The 26,946-nt window shown below is 42.4% G+C and overlaps 1 protein-coding gene and 1 non-coding gene across 2 annotated transcripts in view; one reads left to right on the top strand and one right to left on the bottom strand.

Moving 5' to 3' along the window:
* The window catches only part of NOL10 (nucleolar protein 10), a 71,796-nt gene that overhangs the window by 20,027 nt on the left and 24,823 nt on the right, over nucleotides 1-26,946 (bottom strand). Inside the window, exons 12-17 of the mRNA XM_061622778.1 lie at nucleotides 26,283-26,349; nucleotides 22,385-22,437; nucleotides 5,289-5,415; nucleotides 2,102-2,181; nucleotides 1,907-2,005; nucleotides 76-165 (exon numbers count right to left, since the gene is read on the bottom strand). Of these exons, the coding sequence (XP_061478762.1) occupies nucleotides 76-165; nucleotides 1,907-2,005; nucleotides 2,102-2,181; nucleotides 5,289-5,415; nucleotides 22,385-22,437; nucleotides 26,283-26,349 (516 nt within the window). The remainder of the gene's footprint in view (nucleotides 1-75; nucleotides 166-1,906; nucleotides 2,006-2,101; nucleotides 2,182-5,288; nucleotides 5,416-22,384; nucleotides 22,438-26,282; nucleotides 26,350-26,946) is intronic.
* LOC133384674 (5S ribosomal RNA) lies at nucleotides 24,951-25,069 on the top strand. The gene has a single exon (XR_009762642.1). It is a non-coding gene; the product is annotated as a 5S ribosomal RNA (ribosomal RNA).

Genomic DNA, 26,946 nt, shown 5'->3' with positions numbered 1-26,946 from the left:
ATCTGAAGCCACTCCCAATTTTCCTATTACTGTACAAAAGCAACTGCAGAAACAGGAAGGATATCCACTTCTTACCTTTTGCTTTTTTTTCCTTGCGTTTTGTGGCTCTTCTTCTCCTTCCTCAATCAACTTCAGTGCAAGCTCTTTGTTAACCTTAGGAAGTTTCTAGTAAATGAAAAGAAATGTGGACCATGTTAAACCATGGCTTGTTGAATAAGTCACGCTTAAGCCAAAGGACATTCTGTAGACAATCAAAGAAACTATGGTTTGATTCATCATACTCTGTCTGCCCTTCCACACCTGCCTACTTCCCACTTTCAGCTATCTCTCCACCCAACATCCCTTAAGCATTTGTGGCACCCATCTGCTGGCATTGCCTCCCATGACACTATTTCCCTTTCCACTGGCCGGCTGCAAGAGCAAGGGTGCGGAAATCTTTTTGACATTTGATATCAAACAGCCCCTCTCCCCTTTTGTCCCCTCTAAAAAAAAACACTCATACTTGTTTTCAGCTTTTTTTTAACCCTTTTCTTCCACTCCTTTGCTCTTCAACCACCCTTTTTTCTTACCTCAATTGGCAGTCAGTTGTTACCATGAATTTATAATGTGAATTTAATAAGCACCAACTAAGTTGGAACCACCTTGTACCTCTCCGCTCTCCTGCTGGAGCCTTTGAATCTGACCAATGCATTTTACAAATGTAAAGTTAAGTAGTTTAATCTATTAGCTGTGAGGACTGTCAGAAATGGAACCTCATTTTAAATCCCCTCCACACACACCCCAGTCAACACCCGCTCTTCTGTTACTAGATTTTATTTCTGTGCCTCAACATCAAGGTAATAATTTAAAAAAGTTCCATTTAAGTTTTCAACTCCAGGTCAAGCTGCAGCTGTGAATCAAAGGAGGGACAGGGTAGAGGTGGGCAGAGAAAAGGATCCCGTTATCAGACAGAGTTAGTAGCAACATCTGTTTCAGGAAAAGTGCCAGTGAGAGGAGCTGAGCACTGAGAGCAGCTTTGTTTTCCAGCCACTCTTGCCTGGCGCCTCTGTTGCTTGGCAGACATTTTGGGTGGAGAGACAAAAGAAACCACACTTAAGCCATAGTTAAGGAGGTGCCCGTGTTTGCATGTAACAGAAAGTTAAGGTCAGTAAGTCAACAATAAACCATGGATTATTTTCACAAAGCATAGTCAGCCAACGATAGGCACTGTGCTGAGTTTAGATGTAACATCAAACCATTGTTTACTAAGTATGGCTTATTTAAACCATGGTTTAATGTTACATGTGAACCAGGTCACTTTCTACAAACAATAACTGTGTTGATATATAAATCAACAGACGTTTCCAGTTTCTTCTGTTTCACACCTGGTTTTTAAACAGGTGAAACTTAAAAAGTCTGTTGACACCTCTACACTCCTTTCCTGTGTTGCCCCAATAACCTGAGGAGCCCAAACCTGGTAAGATCTTCTGACAGTACCCCAGTGGCCTGGGAAAAAACTGCTTTGCAATGGCTACCACACCAACAACATAATGTGAGGTCTATCCTTTAGGTTTGCCACACTGCCTAGGAGACTGATTTAAGTCCTTATTGTGGTTATTTCTCCTATCTCAATCAGAGTTACATACCATGACAAGAAATGATAACCTATTGATCATGTGTGACATCCAACAGTGTCCTCATGCCAGAACACGAGGGGACCCTCCAGAGCAGATCTGATGGTATGGATGGTGAAGAGAGGAATGGGATCCGGGCAAAATTTCAATATCACCATTTGTGTCTCAGTCACAAAGCAAAACAGCTTCAGACCACCACAAATGTACAGGCTTGATATAGTAGCGTCTCTCTTTCTCTGATCACTCTGTAACAGAGTATTTATGGACACTTTCCTGAAGAGTTAAATCTTTACCTTTAGTTGCACTCTTTGTGCACGTGTTTCTTCTATCTTCTGTCTAATTTTCTCTCTTCTGTATTCCTCATAGGCAAAAGGATTCACCATCATTTTGACCTGCGAACACAAAACAGTAAGTGGCAGAAAGGTGTCATATCTCTCACCACTCACAAGATGTCATATCTCTCACCAGTCTTATTTAGACCACTTTACCTTGTGATATAGTCGTATGTCCATGAAAAAGCCATGCATATATGCTCGGAGAAGTGGTGATCCAATAAGATGAGCAAGCCCTGGAGTGGGAGGAGGGGAGAAAAAGTCAGAGAGAGAACAGGATATGAATGCACCAGGAATGCATACAGGGTACTTCAGAGAAGACATTTTTTAATACTTTGGATTGTGTTTTTGTTAGAGGGGGATTGTACATCTGGGTATGCTTCCATATGCAAAAACTGTGCAAGTGCCTACTTTGTAGCCTTTAGACATGTTCAGAATCCAATGCTCAAGGCAGACACTGCCTTGCAATGTATTCACGCTTCTATAGCATGCACGGGTGCACCCATTTCTCTTACACCCACATTGGGAAACTGTCATGTGTGAAAGGGCCCCTTTGTACATGACACTTTTCCAACATGGGAATAGTGGGGAAATGTATGCCCACTGTATGTCACCACGTGTGGAAAAATTGTAAAGTGTCACATCAAATTCTCTGTTAGCTTATTACAGCTTTGTAAACTAAAGAAAGTAGACCCAGCGTGGTGTAGTGGTTAAGGTGTTGGGCTATGACCTGGGAGACCAGGGTTCAAATCCCCACATAGCCATGAAGCTCACTGGGGGACCTTGGGCCAGTTACTGCCTCTCAGCCTCATGAAAACCCTATTCATAGGGTCGCCGTAAGTCGGAATCGACTTGAAGGCAGTGCATTTACATTTTTAAACTAAAGAAAAAGGTGAGCAGTCTTATTTATTTATAAAATTATTTCTATACCTCCATATTATAAAATATTAGAGCAGTGTAAAACTATAAAACATTAGGCACCATTAAAAACCATACAAATAATCACTGAAGTGACTGGCTAATCCGTTCAAACAGCTGCAAAGGCCTGTCAGTATAAAGGTCTTCAAGGGACACATGAAAGTCAAAAGTGAGGATGCCTGTGAAATCTCTGCTGGAAAAGTGTCCCATAGCATGGGATCAGCAACACCAAATACCTGATTTCAAGTAGAGGCCAGTCAGGCCTCTGTAATATGGGGGACAACTACCAGCTCTCCTTCAAATGATCTCTGTGATCAAGCTGGGATATAAGGGCTCAGGCGGTCTTTAAGGTGTTCTGGACCCAAGCTATTCAGGGGTTTTGAATATCAACACAAGAACCATGAACCTGGCCCAGGAGCATATGTGCAGCCAGTGCGCATGTTTTAGCAGAGGTGCCACAAGCTATCAGCTGTCTGCTCCCATCGGCAAGCTGGCTACTGCAATCTGCACCAGCCAGAGCTTCCAGACCAGGCCCAGAAGGCTTGCACATTTTACTCGCAGCTCCACCATCATGTTCAAGAGAGGGGCAACGGCAGCAAGTCCTCCAGGTCGACAGCTAACTCTGGGAGGCTACTGCCAGCACCCCTCTCTCTGCAGTGAGAGGCAGCTCCAAATGATACCCTGTCACAAGTGGTTGAAGGACAGAAGCAAGAGAAGCTTGCTCTGGGCTTGCTCTTCTCTATCTCCTCTGCAATGGCTGTGCCTGCAAAGGTTCTCTGCTGCAGATGGAGGCTCCTCGCCAGTGTAGCCTGGATCAGGCCAGTGGTCCTCTAGTCCATTTTTGCCATAAAGGTGAATGGAGTCTCTGCTATGGCAAAAACTAAGTCCACAGATCTTTGGGATGTTACCATGGTGGGAGGACAAAACCTTGCCCAAATGTATCACACAGGTGACTTCTTGGAGGATGAAAATAAACTATTAACTCCTATGGGAGAAAAGTTAAAACTGTTCAGGATGACGCTGTCAATGCTGGCCACCTGGGCAGCCTGTTCTCTGCTGACAGGGATCTTCCAAGAGGAAGGCCAGATGTACCTTAAAATGAAAAGGGCCCAGAGGCATGCTGCACTCTTCCAGTGGTTCTTTCAAGCATAATAGGCCTTTCGTCACCATCCCCTGCCCAACCCATGCCGCTGGCACAGTAGACAAGGATATGAGCAGTAAAATGAATTAGACTCTCTGAAGAAGTAACTTCCCAGGCACAGAAAATAGTCTTGGGTGTTGTATCACTATGAACTTGGCTTTTGAGTTTAGGATCTATTCTGGGTTCCGACACAGACTTCCTGTTAACACTTGAGGCGAACAGTTTATGCTTCAGACTGCCCATCTATGAGATAAATAATGCTCTTCTACTTTTTTCACTTCTGTGAAATACTGTTAAGACAAACGGAAAACAGGAAGCTGCCTTGTACTATTGGTTCATCCAGCTCAATGACTAGCAATGGCCTTCCAGGGTTTCAAGCAACAGTCTTTCTCAGCCCTAGCTGTAGACATCTGGGACTGAACCTGGAATCTTTTGCACGCAAAACATGTTGTCTACCACTGAGCTAAAGCCCTGGACTATGAAGCACTGGATTTAATAGCAGAACAGCACAGCCACTGGAATCCTGTATTGCAAAATGTATTCTTCTGAAGAAACATTCACACGCTTAACTGGTCGCCCTTTGCCACAATATACTACTTCTACTAATATGTATTTATGTAGTACTTTTGAGCATTCAGCTGTAAAGTAGGTGAGTGTTATTATCTCCAAATTGGAGATGGGGAACCAAGGCTCATACTGCCAGAGACAAGAAACTCTGTAAAAGAGCATAAGAAGAGCCTGCTGGATCAGGCCAGTGGTCCATCTAGTCCAGCAACTTGTTCTCCCAGAGGGCAACCAGAAGCTTACGGGAAGACCACAAGAAGAACTTGAGCCCAGTAACACTCTTAAATTGAACAGTGGGCCTGTCTCTTTTTCAGGAGCAGCTCTGCCTGTAGAAGTATCCATGTTGTGTGTACATGATGCTCTTCAACACTGATACAGCTTCTCTGAATTGTAGCCTCAATTGTGGGGCAAAATCAGCTACAGTATTGTGGAACAAATCAACTAACTAATATACACATTCTTTGAAAGTGTGATCAGGACAGGAAGAGGAGCTTCCTTGTTTGGGCTGGCAAAAGACAAGGTATAAGGTCCAGTTCTGGAACCTTACAGAATGTTTTGGGGAGAGATCTTGAGAAACCACATCGCACTTCTTCGTCATAAAATGAATGACGGTAATTATGGCAGCACATAAGCAACGTGAGTAACTGAAAACAGAATCAAAGGAAAAGGACAAGGAAGAGTAAACAAATATTTTGCATCATTCAGAATTGTGATATTTACCTAAATTTTCAAGTTCTTTTCTTGTTACAAATTTGTAGTCATCATACACAGTTGTCTCTGGGTTTTCTTCTAGCTCTTCTGTCAAGTTATCAAGAAACGAGCACCATTTTGGAGCAGGGCCTAAAACCTATAGAGGCATTAAAGTTTGAAGCATCTACGAATCACTACTTCAGTGATAATTCAATGGTTGTTATTAACATAATGTGTCATTACTTTGAACAGAACACTGAACGCCTACCTTTGCAGACAAGAAGATAGCCAGATGAGTAAGCCAAATGTCTGACTGTTACAGGTCCTGTTAAGGTGCATCATGCAAGTTTGAACAGTATATGTGACATATAGTCTAACTATTAAACTATAGTAATTGTACTGGGAACTGTGATTCAAAAACAAATACGGGGATTCAGTCACCCGTAATAAAACTGTGGTCTAGTCAATCCACGCTCGCCTAAAAGAGAGAGATCGCAATGCAAAGTAACTAGTGACCCAAATTAAGCTGGTCCAGGATTTAAACATGTGAAGGCTCATGAAAAACAGTAGCTTTGCTGGAGAAGAGATGGCCATTACAGTGCAGATACCAGAGTCAGAGCTGCCCCTAGGCATCGGGAAGCGGGGCACTTGCCCCGGGCCCTGCGCTTTGGGGGGCCCCCGCACTTGGTGATCTGCTCACCAGCTGGCTCCTCCCTCCCTGCCTGCTCGCCTTTGCCAGGCAGGCCACAGCACTCGCTCGCTCTCTTTCCGCCTGGCACGGGGGCTCGCTTGCCTGCCCGCCCGCCCACCATGCCGAAGCCGCTGCTCCTGCTGCGGTCAGTGAGCGGTAGCTGCCCCAGGGCCAGCGAGCTGGGCCGGCAGTTCCAGGACTGGTGCCTGAGCACCTACGGTGGCGACTCAGCCAAGACCATGACCAGGAGCAAATGTGGGGGGCCCCCAACTTTGCTTTTGTCCCGAGCCCCGCACATGCTAAGGGAGGGCCTGACCAGAGTGTAGATATTGTGTCTTATTACAGAGTATATTAATGAAGGTATTCACACATATTGTAACTTCATACAAATAGGTTTGTTACATATTTAATTAAGAGTAACTTAAATTAAAGGTAAATTTCCTTTTTGATAATTTCGGAAAGGTATTTTCTTCTTCTTCTCCTATCTACCCTCACATAAATGCATGTTGATCAGCACAGCATTTCTTTAAACATTCTAAATATTTCTGGTAATGAAGGGTTTGGTGAATTTAACTTTTCTTTGTGTGTTAAAACAACATTTTACTAATCTGCTGCTGGGATTAATAGATCCCAATTTAGTCACAGTTAAAAACAAACTGGCAATTATTATGATCCAAAGTGCCTTATGTGTGTGAGGCATGCAGGGAGGTCACATAGGGGCTTTTCAGCTTCCTGATTTTAGAGGTCAGTGAATCCTCCAGAAAAGTCCTTGGTTCTGGAAGGGGAAAAAACCTCCTCCCAAATACATGCATAGACCTCTCTGGATCACAGTCAACAGCTCCAATTTTTTGTAGAAGAAATAAAGATTATATTGAGGATTACTGTTCTTAGTAGTACAGGGATTCTATATTTGGGTCTGTAATGTCCCCAAACATTAATTCTTACTCATGTACTTTTTTCTCCACTCAAAACCTTCTAAAGGTTATGAATAATAAAAAAGATTAAATAGTTTACATGCAGGTCACAGTCACTTAATGAAACCTCTCTTAATCAGCAGAGATATATGCATGAGCTTCAGGCATCTGCATGTAACCTGTTTCTTTATTTAATTTTATCCCGCCCTTAGTCCTAGAAGGAGCCCAGGGCGGCAAACAAAAACACTAAACACTCTAAAACATCTTAAAAACAAAAGACTTCAACACATATTAAAACCAAGCATCTTTAAAAACATATTAAAACAAAGCATCTTTAAAAACATTTTTTTTAAAAAAAAAACGACCAGCTTTAAAAACATCTAAAAAAATTAATTCCAACACAGACACAGACTGGGATAAGGTCTCTACTTAAAAGGCTTGTTGAAAGAGAAAGGTCTTCAGTAGGCACCAAAAAGATAACAAGAGATGGTGCCTGTCTAATATTTAAGGGAAGGGAATTCCAAAGTGTCTGTGCTCAACACTAAAGGTCCACTTCCTATGCTGTGTAGAGCGGACCTCCTGATATGGTATCTAGAGGAGGCCCTCACTTGCAAAGCACAGTGATTGACTGGATATATAAGGGGTAAGGCAATCTTTCAGGTATCCTTGTCCCAAGCTGCATAGGTCTTTGTACACCAAAACCAGATCCTTGAACTTGGCCGGGTAGCTAATGAGCAGCCAGCACTTCTTTCAGAAGTGGGGTAACATGTTGGCAATATCCTGCCCCAGTGAGCAGTCTTGCCATCGCATTTTGCACCAGCTGCAGCTTCCGGACCAACTCAAGGGCAGTCCCACGTAGAGCGCATTACAGTAATCCAGCCTGGAGGTTACCAGCATGTAGACAACAGTGTCCAGGCTATCCTGGTCCAGAAATGGCTGCAGCTGTCTTACCAGCCAAAGCTGGTAAAAGGCACTCCTAGCCACTGAAGTCACCTGGGCTTCTAGCGACAAAGATGGATCCAGGAGCACCCCCAGACTACAGACTCTTTCAGAGTGAGTACGACCCCATCCAAAGCAGGAAACTGACCAATTATCCGAACTCGGGAACCACCACCCCACAGCGCCTCCATCTTGCTAGGATTCAGACTCAGTTTATTGGCCCTCATCCAGCCCACCACTGAATCCAGGCACTTCTGATTCAGATGTTATAGAGAAATAGAGCTAGGTATCATCAGCATACTACTGCCACCTCACCCCAAATCTCCTGATGACTGCTCCCAAGGGCTTCATATAGATGTTAAACAGCATGGGGGACAAGATGGTACCCTGCGGCACCCCACAGCACAACCAGAGCTCGGAAGATTACTTTTAAAAAGGAATAAATTACAATTACTGTTACACAGCCCCAAAAAGGAATAAATGACCATTACCATTACAATTGTTCTGAAAGGAATTGATTACTTTACCGTTACTCAAAAGCAATTGCTACAATTACAGTTAAGTTACTTTAAAAAATATATATAGTGCCTACAAGGTGCTGGCCTTGGCTGCTGTACACCTAAGTAGCCTTAAACAACATTAAAAATAAACACACATACACAGAAGTAGTAGTACAATTTTTTATCCATAAGATAATGGTGGTGGTCTGGTAAGGGAGGTGGGGAGGGAGGCAGAGGCCACCGCTCAGATCTTTGTACATCAAACCAAGTGCAACCTCCCCCCCGCCACACACAGCCAGCAAGCGTAATCTCTCTCACTCAACCACCTCCCAGAACCTGCCCTGCCACCAACTAAGGCACACCCACCCAAACAAGCATTTTCCCCCGAGATGCAAAGAAGTTAAAACACTGCAAATGCAGCACAGTAGCCAGGGAGGGCGGCAGAGGCTGCTTCATGAGCCAAGTGCAAACACATTATTCATACACACACACACATCGTCGTCTCTCACCTCCACAGTTCTTTATCTCCATTCTGCTGCTGCCTCCTTCTCCTTCTTCATCCATGTCCTTGCCCTCCCACTCCTTTTTCCCTCCACTCCATTCTTCTCCTCTACTGCCCATTTTTTTAAACAATTGTTTTCTCCACTCCACCCCCATCTTGCTCTCCACCTCTTCCCTCATCGCCTCCTAAACATCCACAGAGCGACATTGCACAAAAGCCCAGTTTGAGGCATATGGTTTTTATCCACAAATCAGAGGAGGCGATTTCCCCTGCTTCCTCCACCAGTAACACCTCAAAGTAATGCTGGAAACATTACAATTACTCCTCAAGAGTAATAAAATTACTCCTCGTTCTATTACAATCAACTTGTAAAGAAATAACCACTAATTCCTCAAAAAACGAATAAATTACAAGCAATTCATTTTTTGTAACCAATTACTTCCAAATTCTAAGCACAACTGCCAGGGAGCCAAAAGACAATCATTCAATGCTATTCTCTGAAAATGACCCTGGAGGTGGGATCGGAACCACTGTAAAACAATGCCTCCGATACCTATCTTACCAAGTCGGCTCAGAAGGATACCATGGTCAATGGTATCAAAAGCTGCCAAGAGATCAAGTAAGAATTACAGTGTCACACTCTCCCTGTCCTTCTCCCAATAAAGGCAATCCATCAGGGCAACCAAGGCCGATTCAGTTCCATAACCAGGCCTGAACCCAGACTGGGATGGGTCAAGATAATCTGTTTCATCCACAAGTACTTGCAATTGCTGCACCACAACCTTCTTAATCACCTTCCCTAAAAGGGGGAGGGGTATTTGTGAGGGCAGTAGTTGTCACAAACCAATGGGTCCAGGGTGGGCTTTTTCAGAAGCAGTCAGATCACTGCCTCTTTCAGGGTGGCTGGAACCACTCCTTCCCGCGAAGACGCATTGCCCACATGCTGGATCCACTTAGCTATACCCCCTCGAGCAAGCTTTAATAAGCCAAGAAGGGCAAGCACACGTTGCTGGCCACACTGTCACAAGCACCTTGTTCACGTTATTGGGTCACATCAACTGAAACTGATCCCAAGAGGTTGCAGCAGACTTTGCACTGGACACCTCACTGGGGACTACAGTAGATGTGGATGGGGCATCAAGTTTGCTCTGGAGGCAAGCAACTTTACCCTCAAAGTGCCTTGCAAACAATTCACAGTGGGCCTCCGAAGGGTCTAAACCTCCATTTACTGGAGTTGATGTCAACATACACCTGACAACAAGAAAAAGCTCCACTGGATGTCTACTTGGGAATGTGATGGGGGCAGAGAAGTGGGCCTTTGCCACCCTCACTGCACACAGTAGGCATGGTTATGATGTTTTACTTGTGCCCAATCAGTCTCACAGCATGTCTTTTACCACTTGTGCTCTAGCCATCATCTGGCCTGTGTTGTTGCCCTTGGTTCACTGGTATAGCAAGGTGCAAACCAGGCTCCACAATGCGGAGAGAGAACTCAGGGGCAACCATGTTAAGAGCCAAATGCGTCTCGTCGTTCCACAGCGTGACAAAGGCTTCAACAGGGTCACATGTTCTATCTACCGGAAACTCCCCCAGGGCATTCAGGAATCCAGTAGATTCCATTAGTCCTCGGGGATGGACCATCTTAATCTGTCCATCACCCCTGCAGGGGAAGACCGGAGCTGCAAGTCTGAACTTCACCAGGAAGTGGTGTGACCACAACAATGGGGTGACATCCACCCCTTCCTCCATCTGGAGCAAAAACCAAGTCGAGGTGTGCCCTGCCCAATGCGTCAGGCCGGTGACAGCTTGAGACAGCTCCATGGTTGTCATGAAGTCCTGAGCTGAAACACCAGAGGCAGCCTCAGCATGAACATTGAAATCACACAGGACTATCATTCTGGGCTGCTCCAATACAGAGCCAAGACAGCGTCACCAGCTTGGTCAAAGAAATTGCTGAGCAACAGGGTGGATGGTACACCAGCAGCAACCCTCTGTTAACTGTCTCCTTGGCACGACACCAGGTGCGGGCTCTCATAGCCAACTCCAAGACAGAGTGGTTTCCATGTGACAGTGATGGAAGTTTTGTAGACCACAGCAATCCCTCCCCCCATCCCTGCAGCCTGTGCTGGTGTTGCACCAAGTATCCAGGTGGGTAAAGCTGGGTCAGATCAACTCCTCCCAGCTCACCCACACCGAATAGGCACCTTCATCCATGATGAAATCATGGATGAGTGTGGTCTTCTTGTGCACCAAGCTGGTACACACAGGCCAGTGGGCATAGCAGATGAGCAATGAGGAACCCATCCATGGGAGGAGTGGGAGCAAGGAACAAGGTGGAGCTAGCCTTGCCCTCATCTTCCATGGTAGCTCATCACCTCCCCGTGGCTATACCTCCATGATCATTGCAACTGGGGTGGCATCACCCATGTCCCTTCCATGACTCCTCCTAAACATGTAATTTATAAAAATATAAACAGAACAACAGCCCGCCAACAAAACCTACCAGAACCAGTAGTCCCAGTACACCTCTGACAGAATTGGGACCAACCAGAGAATTGGGAACAACCAATAACACATGGACACATCTACACCTCCCGTCTCACACCTAGGGAGGGCCAGTCTTCTGCCAGTTGCAGACTCTCAATCTGAAGGCATCTGACGACTTTCTCCTAGCACACAATTCACTGCACAGACTCTTGTGCAGGAACCACACATGCAACTTACATCCTCCCCACTGCCAATCTGCTCTAGATCGGTGTTGCCCCTTCAGTGGCAGATCCACTGCCCAAGGGCTACAGGGCTTTTATGCCCCAACCCAGCCAGGCGCTGATGCAAGAGGCTGCAAGACTGACTGCAGCCTCTCCCTGGATTCAGGGACAGGTAGGGGGTCCTGGTCCATACAGCACTTACCAGGGACCTCAGCTGTCTCTTGAGAGAGCAATCCAGGGAAGCAGGCAAGCAAACACCCAAAAGCTCAAGTACTCACTCCCGGGGCAGGTCTTCTTCAATCCCCCAGTGCTGTAGCTGTGTATGTGAGCAAGTTAGGAGACAACAGTTAACCATAGCTTCCTGTTACATCCAAACCAAGAAACTGTGGTTAATGGCTTCCAAACGATCCAGAATACATTAAGCCATGGGTTTAAAGTTGCTTGCAAGATCCTGGCTTGTTTCCCTGTTCAGAAGTAAAAGGAAGCTGCTATTAATTTCAGTTTCCTGGGTTGTTTTCCCTGCCTGAAGCTCATATATATCTTGAATTAAGCCAAGATTTGATTGTGCAAATGTGGAGATTGTGGCACTAAACTGCAATTTTTACCATGCTAGAGTTAGTTGGTCCTCAATACTTTGGAAACTCTATGTTTCGTTCCCCTTTCCTCCACTTTCATTGGAGGCTGACCTTAATGCCATTATGTAGTGAAACCCTCAAACGCATAAACCCTGGGTACGGATCGAATATCGCAAGAACACATGGAGTATGAAATGGCACATGTCAAGGTGAAACATTCTATATATTTATACAACCCTTTGGCTGTCAGACTCGTGATGCCACGCTACTGTATTGATGTATTTCAAAACACAAGTTTCCATTTCCTCAAATATTAAGACCGACTAAACTCTTTTCCACTGTTGATATCAATCTCTCTCCCATTTCATCCTCATGTAGTCACACCCGGGGAAGCTAGATTATTTGAGTGCATTAAGGTAAATATCAAAAGCCCTCTCTACAGGGGGAAGGAAACAGGAAATAATGGCAAGTTTGGAATACCCAGAGCACCTACAAAATGGAACTTTAGGTCTGTTTCCTTTTTTATTGTATCAGTGGTAATAATTTAGGTGAAAACAAACAAGAAATTCCAAATGATCATGGCTGTTATCCAAATATTTATACTACTTAATTACCTAAAAGAGTGAAATTTATCTTAGCTAGGCTGTACATATATGCTGTTAATACAATGATTGAGGCAATGTCAACATGAGAAACTGTACACTATCTAAACAACTATTTTACATTTGGTGGGGGGGGGTCTAAATTACGCTAGAGTATAAAAAACACCTGTAAAAATAAATTTTAAAAATGACAGAGTTCTGTAGATTTATAATATGCTGAAATAAAACAGTAATTGTAAAGCATTTTAAAAAAATGCTTCTGGATGTTGCATACCGGTTGTTTCTAGTGGATATATTTTTCAGTTTCAAACTGCTTATAATAATAATAATAATAATAATAATAATAATAATAATAATAATAATAATAATAATAATAATAATAATAATAATTATTATTATTATTATATCCCACCCTTCCTCCCAGCAGGAGAGCCAGGGCAGCAAACAAAAGCACTAGAAGCATTAAAACATCATAAAAACAAACTTTGAAACATATTAAAACAAAACATCTTCAAAAACATTACTTTAAAAAGTTTTCAAAACATCTTCTAACATTAAAAACATCTTTAAAAGGTTTAAGAACATATTAAAAAGCAATTCCAACACAGATGTAGACTGGGATAGGTCTCAACTTAAAAGGCTTGTTGAAAGAGGAAAGTCTTCAATGGGTGCCAAAAAGATAACAGAGATGGCGCCTGTCTAATATTTAAGGGGAGGGAATTCCACAGGGTAGGTGCCGCCACACTATTTACTTGGCATCATTAAAGTACATTTATTTTGGGGTATCCACACAAGGTTTTGGGGAAAGCTACTGATGACTAATGATGGGCTACATTTATACAACTGGTTGAGTTACAGACTACTGATCCAGATATGCTAAGTCTGTTACATGTAACCACTGACATTTCTTCCTAAGTAAGCTGTTTATTATATCTCAGTCATAAATTTAACACTATTTGTCATTTATTAATAGAAACAGCATTTTCCTCATCTGCAGATAGTCTGCTAGATTCAGCGCTGAAAACCGATAAAACATGAGTGAAATGTGCTAATATGCAAACACTGATTCAAGTTGTTCCTGAAACAATTTTGCTTAGTTGGATGTTGTGCAAAGCTGAGTTCAGTGTTTATAGTACAACATAATTTTTAGCTTTCTGAAAACCCCACAGCACCTCTCTGTTCTGAAGAAACAAGACAACAGCTTCTGTCTATGCGCTTTGCTAAATATGTATCTTCTCAGACGATGTCCTTGAGTTGAGAAAGCTAAGTTGATATACAACTGCCTCTACTCCAAACAAAACAACAAGAACTATTTGATGGAACTAGATCTGAGGTGAGACAAAAGTCAAAGCTGTTTGTATAGCCCAAACCAAGAGGCACTGTTAGTTGCCTCTTTTTTATTTATTAATAAATAGCTCAGCTTTGTCAACAGCAGAACTCAGATTGAGTTTCTCAACTGCCCAAAACTCTCCAGGGTTATTCTCGGGACAAAACAATCTTGTATGCTCTTTCCTTCCCTTCCCTAGAGTACACAAATGTGTGTTAAACAGTTGAAGCACAGCTAATCTGTGTTCTGCTATGCACTCTTTAAGATGCTACAAACTGCCTTGCTAGATCAGATCAAAGCCCTCCTAGCCCAGCACTCTTTCCTTAGTAAACACTACGGCCTAACAGAAACTGGCCAGCAGTCCGTTAATGGACCACAATCTACATTATTTTAGTTTGCCATTGGTCCAACCTTAAAAAGGGGGTAATAGGTGGCACTTGCATCAGAGCTGCAGAAAACTCCCACCATGGATAACTATGCAGATACTGAAACTGGAGAGCTGAGACCAAATGTTGTTCTTTTACAAAAATTTTATTAAATATACTCAGTTGACTGCATATGAAAACCCACTTCCACTCCTTCAGTCATTACTTCCTTGACATTAACCACACACACAAACATCCTGCCCTAAGAGAGAGTGTACAAACTAAGCATAGTATGGTGCTATTACATTCTGGTTCTGGTATTATCTGATAATCAGCACAGATTTTTTTAAAAATGAAAACTGGCCAACATAACTTTATACTTTCTGTGCCATCCTTAGACCTGTCAGAGTTCTGTTGTGTGGGTGGTGGTGTTCTTCCTTTTCTTTCATTCACTGTTAATTTCCAAGAGGTCATTTACTGGAGCTGTCTTATGGGGTTTTGATGAGGATGATGGATGTCTTGCTCATCATCTGAGCAAGCTGCCCCACGGAAGAGGATGCACTAACAATCTGCCAGAATCTGATAGGATAAATTGGTCCTTAGAAGTTTAAACAACACATAAAGCTCTCCCATGGGTAACTGCCACTCATTTGTTTCTTGCTGGGGATCTTTTATTTCCCTTCTCTACAGTTGGTCTAAATAACCATCTTTGGAGGCCCTCAAGCGTCCCCATTATAAGACTCCGGTCATTTCCCCTAGTCCAAACTTGCCCTTTTCTTAAGAGCCCGACACTTAATAGGCTTTAAGTCACAAAAGTTGCAAGAGGGAACATACGGTCCACATTCAGGTTGTCAAGGCCTTTCATGCATACCCATGTCCCAAAAAGGCTCTCTCTCCCCTTCCTCACAATAACTGGCCTGGAGGTCATCCTCCACAGAGCAGCAGCACAGGGCAATGTGTATGTGTGTATATGTGCAGAAAAACAATCTTGGTAGGTCAGAAGTAGCCCACAAGCCACATATTACCTCCCCACTCCCAAATTAAAGGGTGAAATCTTCTACAAATAGTCTCACCAGCTCTCCCCAATATTTGAGAAGCACCTACTCTTTGGAATTCACTCCCCTTAAATAGTAGACACGCGCTGTCTCGGTTGTCTTTTTGGTGCCTAATGAAGACCTTTCTCTTTCAGCAAGTCTTTTAAGTAGAGACCTTATCCCAGCCTGCATCTGTGCTGGAATTGTTTTTAAAGATTTTTTTAAAAGATGTTTTGTTTTTAAGATATTTTACGATGATTTGTTTGTAGTGTTTTATCATTTGTCTGCTGCCTTGGGCTCCTTCTAAAAGGGCAGGATATAAATTTAACAAATAATACTAGACTGCATTATTTGGGTTTAAGTTACTCACATTCACGCAGTGCGATTGCACATGTTTACTCAGAAGGAGTGCAACTATGTTCAGTGGTGTTTCCTTCCGAGTGTACACAGGATTGCAAACGTAACATTTTCCCCAGGGAAGCCTGACTGAGCCCAGCGTTTAGGAAGATAACAACCCCCCCTTTAAAAAAATATTGAAGTCTTCTGCACTTTCCTACCATTCCAAATGTGAGAGCAATAGGTACGCAAAGAAGAGATCTTTCAACAGAATTATTTTCTTAGGTAAACCATCCTGTGACCAAGGGAGCTTCCCGACTAGGACAATTTAGCGGCACCAAATCGTTCAGCTTTAAGCTGGAGGTGGAACAGGAACTCCGCTTTCAGACTTCTAGCACTGCAGCTAAAAGGGCAGCCCCTCTTCCCTCAGCCCCAAATGTTTGTTGTGGGACCACTGTATGTGAATGAGAGACAGAGACAGAGAGAGAGAGAGAGAGAGAGAGAGGGTCAAATATTCCCTTTCCCTTCACTGTACTCCTGATCACAATTGTCCCTCCCCCTCCTGCTGCAATTTGGGTGGAGTGAAAGAGGAAATAGTTATATAAGGCGATACTATTTGGAAAGGTGATAGGTGTTGGTCCCTGGAGAGGAGAAGCAGACCGCAGAGAAGAAAATGGCTAGAGCAATTTATATAGGCCATTATGGCCAGAATAGAAGCATGACAGGCAATCTACTTCTGGGAAATTGCACAGCTCCCATTGAGTTTTTTTTTTTAAAGGCATATTGCTGAACGTAAAACTGAACAGAAAAATATGAAAGGGGGATGTTTTATTCATGTCATGCAGATGTCCCATAAAAAGCGAGTGAACAAAGTATTGCATTTCCACAGTAAATGCCCAGCATGGAAGCAGCCCTAGTCTCCAATAACTTTGCAAACAGCACAAGCCTATTCTATTTAAAATGCTTTAGTGGACTGAATAGAGTCCCATGGGCAGTACGTGGTCTGCTGAATTAGGCTGTCTCATTCGTGATAGGAAGGAGCTATTTTTCTTTCCAAAGGCATCCCGTGGAAATAACACAATGTCTCTGTACCTCTCTGTAAGTGTAAGCATCCCATTTCCTCCATTTCTCAAACTCTAGAACAAGGTTGGGAACCTGTGGCCATCCATATATTGTTGGACTACAACAGCCATCATCCCTGACCACTGGCCATACTGGCTGGGGATGAAGGGAATTGGACTCCCAACAACCCATGGAAGGCCACAGGTTCCCCATCCCTGCTCTAATGCTTTGACGGCGGCCCAGACACAAGAGTTATTCTACCTGAGCCAAATTGTACCAGCCATTCACAAGCTGGATCTCACCTGTGGGCCCCTACCTGTTGATCACAGATGCAGTGCCTCAATTCTAACAGCAGTATCTGTGCTTCACATCCGCTTATCAGGCACACAGACACTTCCCAGCAGAGCATCCAAATGTGTTAAAAGATTCTACAGGATGGCCCCACAAAATTACTTCCCGAGTGTCACACACTGGATAGTTTCCGCACCTATGCCCACACGCGCGCATTTCCTTTGAGGCAACATGTTATGATGGGAAGTTGAGGATTTCCTTTGTTGTGAATAAGCCCAACGTGCTACTTTTGAGATTGAAAGTATTTATCTGAAAACAGATAGGAAATCCACATTTCCTGTTTTGCGAAGGAAAAACAATCATCCAACAGATTATACTTAAAAATACTAGCAGACAAACCATAGCCTGTCACCTGAAGCCTATATTCTTCTATATGCAGATAAAGAAGAGAGAGACACTTAGATCGTATGCAATTACCAATGTAAACAGAATTTAAACATCTGTGTGAAAATGCCCTTAGGATGCACCCATTAAGACCCACATTTCCATGTACTTAAATCATTTTATGCAAGCATTCACCTCAGCTGTGGGTGGAATGACATATTGTGAAAACAAAATCTGAACACTGACTTGTTTTGCACTTCACCCTAGTAGAAAAAGTGATACCAAACAATAAGCTCCCTGTTATCAAGCACTATCCACAGTGTTCTGTAACAAGTCGAAAGAAGGAAGAGTTACTAATAAGTCACTAGTGTCTGAAGCGACTTTTTCAAACAAATTATGTTATAACCAAGCATGGTCCTGTTCAGCTTATATAGTTTAAAAGGCACGAAACAAAATGGTCCAATGGAAACCCACAATAACGTCCTGCGATTCTCTTTTGCCATCCCACTGCAGCCTGTTCAGTCCTTAACCGAAGTATTAGTCAAGGCATTTCTGACAGTTCAACACCCTTGCCATACTTAGAGATTTTTTCCCATACATTAGAGGAAGGGAGCCTTTGGCCTTCCAGGTGTTGCAGGGCTGCATCTCCCATTATCCTTGTCCACTGGCCGTGCTGGCTGGGACTGATGCATGTTGAACTCCAACAACATCTAGAGAGCCACAGGTTAGCCACCGCTGCCACACAGTCTGGAGGACTATTTTAGCCATCTTCCAATAGTCATGATTCTAGCCTCACCCTACTTATGAAAAGCAATTCAAGTTTTCACAGCTAACATAAGCACATAAAATCAACCAAAGCTGCTCTCTAATTTTCAGATCATTACATCCTTGTATTGTGACCTGGCATGAGGTCTAAGAACTGCTACTCCTAGCCTCTGCCTTGTCTGGGATGTCTCAGAGTGAGCAACAACCTTTACAAACAAGTTAACAAAACATGCAACTAATAGGGCTGTCACCTGACTAAAGAAAGCTTAGCCAATTAATTATACTATTTTGATCTCTTCATTATGTAAATTTGTATATGAATAATGTTTCTGAAGAAAAATGCCATATTGTTTCCAGGTGATCCAAGAACATGTTGCAGCAGATCTTAGAAGTGGCATTTCCACTTAAGGTATTACTAGGTCTTTATGTTTGCAATTTGAAGAAACTTTTTAAAAAGGCAATAGTTGCTTGCTGTCCATGTTTTCTTTTGCAGTACTGGTTTAAAAAATGATTTATTTATTTTTTGAAATAATCTGTTGCCCAATTAATCAATAAGTTAGTTTAATAGATTAAAAGCCTTTTAACCAATCTTAACAAGTGCCTTGATTAACTGAGAAAATGTAGCAGCCCTACTAATCAAAAGGGGAGCCACTGGCTCCAAGACTAAATAACAAGGTCTTGCATTGCTTCTAGAAAGCCTGAGTTTTCTCCGACATCCAAAAGCTGAGGAGCTGTCAATGAGCATACCTCCTTAAACGCCTGTTCAGACTTAGTGGAAGGCACTATCAAGAGGACCCTCTCTGCTAACTGTGGATATCACCATGGGAGAATGAAGAGTATGTAAGACACTACAAGTATGTAGTGAGATACTAAATACCTCTCTTAACCAATTATCTTGAATAGCACCCCAAACACCACAGAAACCCAGTGCAACTCTTGGATTACTGGCATTCAGAGATAGATCAGTGGACCTCTCAAAACAGGTCAACTTCGAAAATATTAGTGGCTCAAAAAATCAAAGTATCCACAAGTTAAGGTTTTGTTGTTAAAGTAGTATGAAAGATGCTACTTCACCTTTGGGATTCTACTCAGCTTGGGAAAGGGAATGGGCCCCATACTCATGCAAGCCCTTCACCCCTCTCCCCTATGGCAGTAATCCAGGGAGTTTGCACATTTATTTGAAATGTGGGATCCCCCAAATCATGTGAGTTAGTTCCAATTAAAAAAATAAACCATCTCAATCACAGTCCCATATCACATCTCAGAAGAAAAAGTAGTCTCCAAGCAGACTATAGGAAGATAGCTACTGAGTTCATTTTAGATATTAAGATGTTCAGGATGATTTTTTTTAAAAAACAAGCATAGTGTTAAGTACATTCAGTATTTTGGAAAGCTTGAAGGGGGAGGGGGAAGGAAGAGAAGCTTCCATTTCCAAGCATTGGCCAGTACGCTACACGGCTAACTTTTGCTGGCTGGTCAAGACATTTTTATTCTGGCAGGCTTTTATTCTGCTAAGTATCTGTGGATTTATTTAAAAGTTATATTTTGTCTGTGGCTTCTGTGTTTTAATTTATGTGACTGTGATTTTAAACTATTGTAAGCCATACTCAAATACTATATGGACACTAGAAGGGTAGGACAGAAATTTCTGTATAAGTAAATACAATAAATACCTGTAACTCTTAACTCTACAGAGTTAACTGGGATCAAATTCAGAATTGAAAGACAAATGTCCCTGCAAGTGAAGGCTTTTCTTAAGGTGTTAAAAAGAAAGAGCATGTGCAGTTTTAAGTGGAAATCTTAGCTTCCTGCTCTTATATTTCAGTTATGCAAATTAAAGCAGAACTTTCCCCCTTCCCCAGTGCTTTTCCCCACTAGAATCCACTAGTACGTACCTTTATACTTTTGCACTCTTTGTACAGGGTGCATAAATCCAAGATCCATTTCTATCTGGCATAGGAGATGGAGGATTGTAACTTGCCTTTATTTTGAGTAAAAACCCAAAGTCACCAATCTAGCAAAGCCACAGACTGCAAGTATGGCTGTAGGCAGAATTAATGCAACCCTGTTTTGTATAAAGAGACTGCAGTTGTTTGGAGGATTTCACAGCACTTCTTTTCCTCAAAATCATCAAGGAAGGCCATGATGACTGTCAAATTCTGTCAAATGTTTCCAAGTTCTATCAAAGTTCAGCAAAGGAAAAAAACCAAACCATGCAGCATTTGAAACCGAACTAGGACAATGTAAACTGGCCATAAACAGCACCTTCACTTTCTGCACATCCCACTTTGGACTTGCTCTGTGAAACCAAACTTGAACAAGCTCTTTATTTTATTCTCCTCTCATCTATGGAATACGTTAAGGAGAAAAGCCTTGATTTAAAATATTACCTAACCACAGTTGCACAAGTAGTTCTGCATGTCCCCAACTAACTTTGGCCTTGTGCTTCTCAAACAATATCCCCAGTTAATGGCACATCACAAGCCTCTTTTGAAACTGGGGCGGCTTTCCATACCAGTTTGTGTTGTGGAATGGGAAACCCGCAAACGTGGCCAATAGTGATGGATGATGAGAATTGTCTGGAGGGCATCAGGTTGAGAAAGGCTGCCTTATACTGTCTGGGACCAGGGTTTCTCAAAAACCACTTCCTGTGTGCGGTTTAAAATGTAGCAGGTAGGGTTGTGAGGCATTGCTTTCTGACTAGGATGCCCAAATTTTGAAACTCCCTTCCAAAAGAGGGGCTATTTTGTTCAACTTGATGCTCACATTGGCTGCATTTGGACGTCATAATAAACCCTTTTATCTTGATAGGAATAAGCTACAGTAAATCTTGGGCTCACATGCTTCCCCCTCTCAGGCACAGTTATGAGGAGACTGGAAGCTTCCATGCCCATTTTTAATTAAACACATTATTTATTTATTGTGCTTTTTTTTTTTAACATCTTAGTGTTACGTTAAAACCTTAAACTGTGGATAATCTTAATTAGGGTTTGTTGAAACAACCCAACTTCATAATGGACAGTTGAAGTTGGCTTGTTTTTCATGAATCATAATGAAGATTAAGCAGAGTTTGACGGCTTCAGATGAAACAACAAGCTGCAGTTAAAAACTGAAGTTTAAGCTTCTGAACTCCCTGTGGCCGCACGAGAGGACAAAAGTGTGTGTGCGTGTGGGTGGGTGAAGCAACACAAGTCCAACGCTTATCATGGTTAACCATGCCATCTGAACACAGACATTCTAAACTTTTTAACGAAGACTTTAGGCTCGCTGATTGACTTATTTTTGTGGAGCTGCTTTCTGTATATTTTTGGTGGTACTATCATTGTTTTAATTGGATTTGTACTGATTTTTTCTAATTTGTGAGCTGCCATGCTTCAATGAAATGTGATAAAAAGTAACTATTCTGATCCCAGATGTGGTATTTATGTAAATTTTAGATGTACTTCATTTTAATAGAAACTTAAATTTGTTTCTCTGAGAGGATTTCCCAGCCCTACTAAAACAAAATGGAACTGTAAAGAGTAAAAGAAAAGCTTCAGGGTTGGTTCAAAGCAACAATACTGGTAATTCTTACCATTATTATCATTATCATTACTATTGCCTGCCCTTCACCAGGAGGACCCAGGGTGGGTCACAACAATATAAAATACATTATTAAAAACTGTTTTAGACTGTTTAAATTACATTCACAACTAGAGAGGGTACTAATGTGTATGTATGTAGTAGGTAGGTGGGTAGTAGGTAAGCATGTATAAAAAGTGTTAAAAACCGGGGTGAAGAGGAGTCTCTTCAGTGCATTTATAATCCTACTCTTTTAAACCCGGTATACTTGCATTGTTTCAATGGGGTGGAGTGAACCCCATCGTATGTTTCTGTTGTATACTTCTCAGTAGCAAGTTTACGCCAGAGACTGAAACGTGTATGTTATAATTAGAACCTATCTATTTATTTATTTCAGGCTTTTATATACCACTTTTCAGGCTGACCTCAGGTTGACATATATATATTTTTTAAATTAACACTATTTTTTTTTAAAAAAGCATTATAATCTAAAACAAAGAGCACAGGGCTAGTTCTTAGTGTCTGGAGACCAGAATTGCAGACACAAGTAAAGAATTTTTCTTTACTTACCGGAATGTAGTAGATGTTCATTTTGGGTGCTTCATTGGCTGTGAATAGCATCCCTAAAGATCATAAGAGAATGTTGTAGAAGACAGAACTCCCCTTCCCCACCTTTTTAACTTCCAGAAGTTTTAACGTGGCTCTTAGTGAGAACAATGTCAAATTTTCATTAATCCCAAAGCCATTACAAAACAGAAATCAGAAAGCTCTATAGATGTAAACGCTCAACGCTTCAAGTACCCAGGGTTATTCCTGTTCCTCTCCTGCCCCTACCACATACACTGTCACTGAAATACACTTGTCATTTTATTCAGAGAGTCACCTTTTCAGACCAATCCTCAATGCAATCCAAGTATCTGAGAAATGGGAATGATTTTTCTTCTCCCTCAAAAAAATGAGTGCAGTCCTTTTAAACTTTAAATGGAACAGGAATCAAAATGATTAACTTTTTCTGTTGCAGGTTTAATTATCAGTAGCCCCAGACAGTTTAGTATTGTGCTGAGAGCCAAATCTTAACAGTTGGAAAACATGGGTCACATTTTGGCTTCTCAGTTCTGAACTGCCATACTGTAATGACCTCCAGCATTAATACAAGTGGCAGCATGATGTAGAAAAAATATCAGTCTAAAAGTGTGTTCTGACAGAAACCACCCAATCCAAGAATAATGGGGGGATTAAAAAAATATAGCCAGAGGGGTCCAGTGCAGCCTTCATAGATAGATGTGCACAATTAATACAGGCGAGGCCCTGTCTTCTGCCTTATTTACAAATAAAAAAAAATTAACGGGTGCATCATGAAAGATGCTTTCCGATCTTAAGGAGAAAGTCATCTCGAGCAGAACAGGAGAACCACAGGCTCTCTGATGAGCAAACCAAGGTAAAAAAAATACAAGAAACTATCTCTGCTAATTAATCTCAAATTAAGACTGGATTAGATTTTTTTAAAAAACCATGAAGGGAATGGGAAAATATATCAAGTGCTGCGCTATGAACTCTTGCACAAACCAGCAGAAAACCTCTCCCAGTGCACACCATAATATAACTGGGGGTTGCATTACAGTAGGGGTGAGGAAAATTGTGTGCAGGGGCCAAATGCCCTCTCTATTTGTCCGTGGGACTTTCCCCAGGTCACACCCTTCACGGGCCCTGCTCTGCACCCTCCTCAAGTGCTTTTGCCAGCTGGAATGTGTTCTTTAACTATGATAACGTCACTGGCTTGTCTGGATGGATGGATAGAGGAGGCAGCGGTACGTTGACTTTTGCTAGGCTGAAATGCAGCCTCTGTACAAAGTCAAGCGTCACATCCATTACTCTGCCCACTTTTGCCCCTAGCCCCACCCAGCACTGGTGTGCAGCCTGCGAAGGTTCTCCACACGGGAATGTGGCACTCTAGCTGAAAAAGATTCCCCACCCCTGCATGAGAATATGGGAAACATGGTGAATAAGAGAGAAACAGGTTGTACATATCAACTCTAGTGGGCTCTTAATAGGTCTTGTGCAAGAACTTATACAAATAGAAGAGCCCATATGAGTCAATTTGACTGCTTAGCTCTGCAGACCTGATAGTTTTGCAAGTGTCACATAATGTTCATTCTGCACTTACAAAACAAATTGATCCTTTAGTGCAGCCTTTCCCAACCAGTGTGCCTCCAGATGTTGTTGGACCACAACTCCCATCAGCCTCAGCCAGCATTGCCAATGGTCAGGAAAGATGGGAGTTGTGGTCCAACAACATCTGGAGGCACACTGGTTGGGAAAGGCTGCTTTAGTGCGACAGCACCCATGCTTTGGAACTCTCTGACCATTAATATTAGGCAGGTGTCTTCGCTGTATTGTTTTTGGCACCTGCCAAAACTTTTTGGCACCTGAAACTTTTGTTTCAGCAAACCTACGCAGGCATGTAATTTTAGCATGTGATTTTAATAAGTGTAATTGTTTTTAAATTATTGATTTTATTGTGTGTGTGTATTTAAAAATGCAACCCGATTTTAAATGTTTGCTCTTATTTGTATTTTTTAATTGTCTCTTGTAAACTGCTAAAGGTCTTTTGTTTGAGGAAGCAGAATATAAATTTTGTTAAATGAATAAACTCGGCATTTGGGGGCACTTTTCTCATTCAGCATTCTTCTGCTATGTCAGAAATAGCCCTTCTGTGAATAGAAGAGGCTTTCCAATAGTGGAAGAGCACCTTTAGGTCCAAGCCCTTTTCTTTCACCCTCTGCTTGCAGGTTGCAGAAGTAATTGTCTTCAGCAGCAACTGAAGAGGTGAAGGGGAGGATTAGATTTAATAATGGAGTCAAAAGTTTCAAACAGTGCAGTAAAGAAGAGGAAAAAGTTTCTTCATGGAAGCAAGATTTCTTCAGACTGAAGGGGTGACCACTTTGGGGCAACAGCTATGAGGGTGGGAAACTGAAAAATTAAGAGATGCCTGAATCTCTCTCTCTTCCTCTATAGTTTAAAAGCATTAATCCTGATTACTATAGAGACACCCATTAAACCACAGAGCAGACTAATAGGATTATATGAAAAATACTTCAGACTGGTTTTGAATAATTTCCCATTAATAAAACATTGTGCCTACAGCCATACTACCCTGAACACGCCTGATCTCGTCTGAGCTCAGAAGCTAAGCAGGGTCAGGCCCGGTTAGTAGTTGGACAGGAGACTGCCTGGGAACACCGGGTGCTGTAGGCTTAGAGGAAGGCAATGGTAAACCACCTCTGAATACCTCTTACCGTAAAAACCCTATGAATACATCCAAAAAAGATTCATAGGGACGCCATAAGTTGTAATCAAGTTGAAGGCATATAACAACAACAATAAAACATTGTCACCTTAAATTATGTTGAGAAATCAGACGTTACAGTTGATTCACTATGAAACTTGGGGATGAAAAAAGGAAACATCCAGTTCTGACAAGACAACATTTTTATGAGAAAGGCAGGGATTTAGAATCTATTCTGAATACAACACTGGGTACATGACGGACTGCTTGCAGTTTCTTAGATATGGCAATTTGTTCTAATTGGAATAACCTTTTTAGAGAAGTAAAATAAGTTCTATACCTAGTCTCATATGTGTTTCCACAAACTAGCATTGATATGGGATAAAATTCCAATTTTGGCTAATGTGGCTGAAAATTTTGAAATGGCCAACAGATCCCTCAGTTTTGAAGAACCATCACGAAAAGGATCACAGGTAGCATCCACTATGGCCTCCGCTACTATGTTTAATTATTCAAAATGCACTGGCCCAGCCTACAGAGATATATAATCTATAGCCCTGGTCCTACTGGGACTGGGACTGTACAGACTATAGATTTTCTAGATCTACAGGCTAGGGGGTAATTAAAAATGGCGGCCGGCCATGGCAGATGGAGCCAAACCTCATTCAAAAGCTACAGTGCCACGCAATCAATGCTGATATGGCTCTGGAGGCCCAGCAGGGAGAGTGATGAGCCCATGAGGAAGGAAGATGGTGCTGTTGCCACTTGTGCACATGGCAGCTAATAGGGCAGGTATTGGGGGTGGTATAGCCCGTGGAGAGGGAGTGTTGCCACCAACACACACACACACACAACAGTGGGCAAGCACCCTGCTCTTGTTGGGAAAGTGAGGGGCCCTATCAGTGGTAATGTGCCGAGGTCCCACTGAAGTCTGGTGCCAGCTCTGGAAATATTGACTGACTTTTGCGGGGGCAGAGCCAGAAATCCAGAAGGGGAATGCAATGGAGTGTCTGGAATTCTGAACAAAAGCCATCTTTGCTGCAATGATATGTTGTGGGTCCGACTTCTAATGATCTATAACCCAGTAACAGACCAAAATCAACCACTTCCAGTCAGTCATGCTTAGACCAGATGGCTACGTATCACTGGGCAAACACAGTAACTCTGAATAATTTTACATACCTGAATTAGGATATATGCAAACATCATTAATATCCTGTTCAGGCTCCAAGGAAGTAAATATCTTCCCCTGAAATAGAAGGATATGCAACAGAAAGGATTAACACAACTCTTTGAAATGTTAACACAGAAAGAGCAAGTGCAAGCTAACCATCTAGCAACATAGGCTACATTCACACCTTACATTTATTCCACTCTGATTCCATTTTAAACAGTCACGGCTTCGCCCAAAGAATCCTGGGAAGTGTAGTTTGCAAAAGGTGCTAAGAGTTAGAAGACTTATTCCACTCACAGAGCTACAGTTCTCAGAGTGGTTTAACAGTCAGTCCCTCTTCCCAGAGACAGGAATGCAGTCCTCTGGGTTCTCCACCCCTGAGATAGCATGTTCAGTACATTGATGATGACTCTTTCAAGTTAAATGTATAAAATCTGTGGTGGCGGCATTAAACACCAGTGAATTCAGGTCACTTGTATAACTTTGGAATAGGATTGTGGTGGTAATTTGTTTAATGGCGTGCATCTTCCAATTGTTATCCAGGTCACGAAATCACACACACACTCACCCCCCCCCGTAATCTTCATCCAAGAAAGCATGATCAGAGTTCAAGGACACATTCCAGCTATGCAAAAACACTCAAGGAGGATGTGAAGCAGGACTGGTGAGGGG

Source organism: Rhineura floridana, chromosome 4 (assembly GCF_030035675.1).
Source record: "Rhineura floridana isolate rRhiFlo1 chromosome 4, rRhiFlo1.hap2, whole genome shotgun sequence".
NCBI classification, from domain to species: Eukaryota; Metazoa; Chordata; class Lepidosauria; order Squamata; family Rhineuridae; genus Rhineura; species Rhineura floridana.
This window is presented reverse-complemented; position numbering and strand designations above follow the sequence as displayed.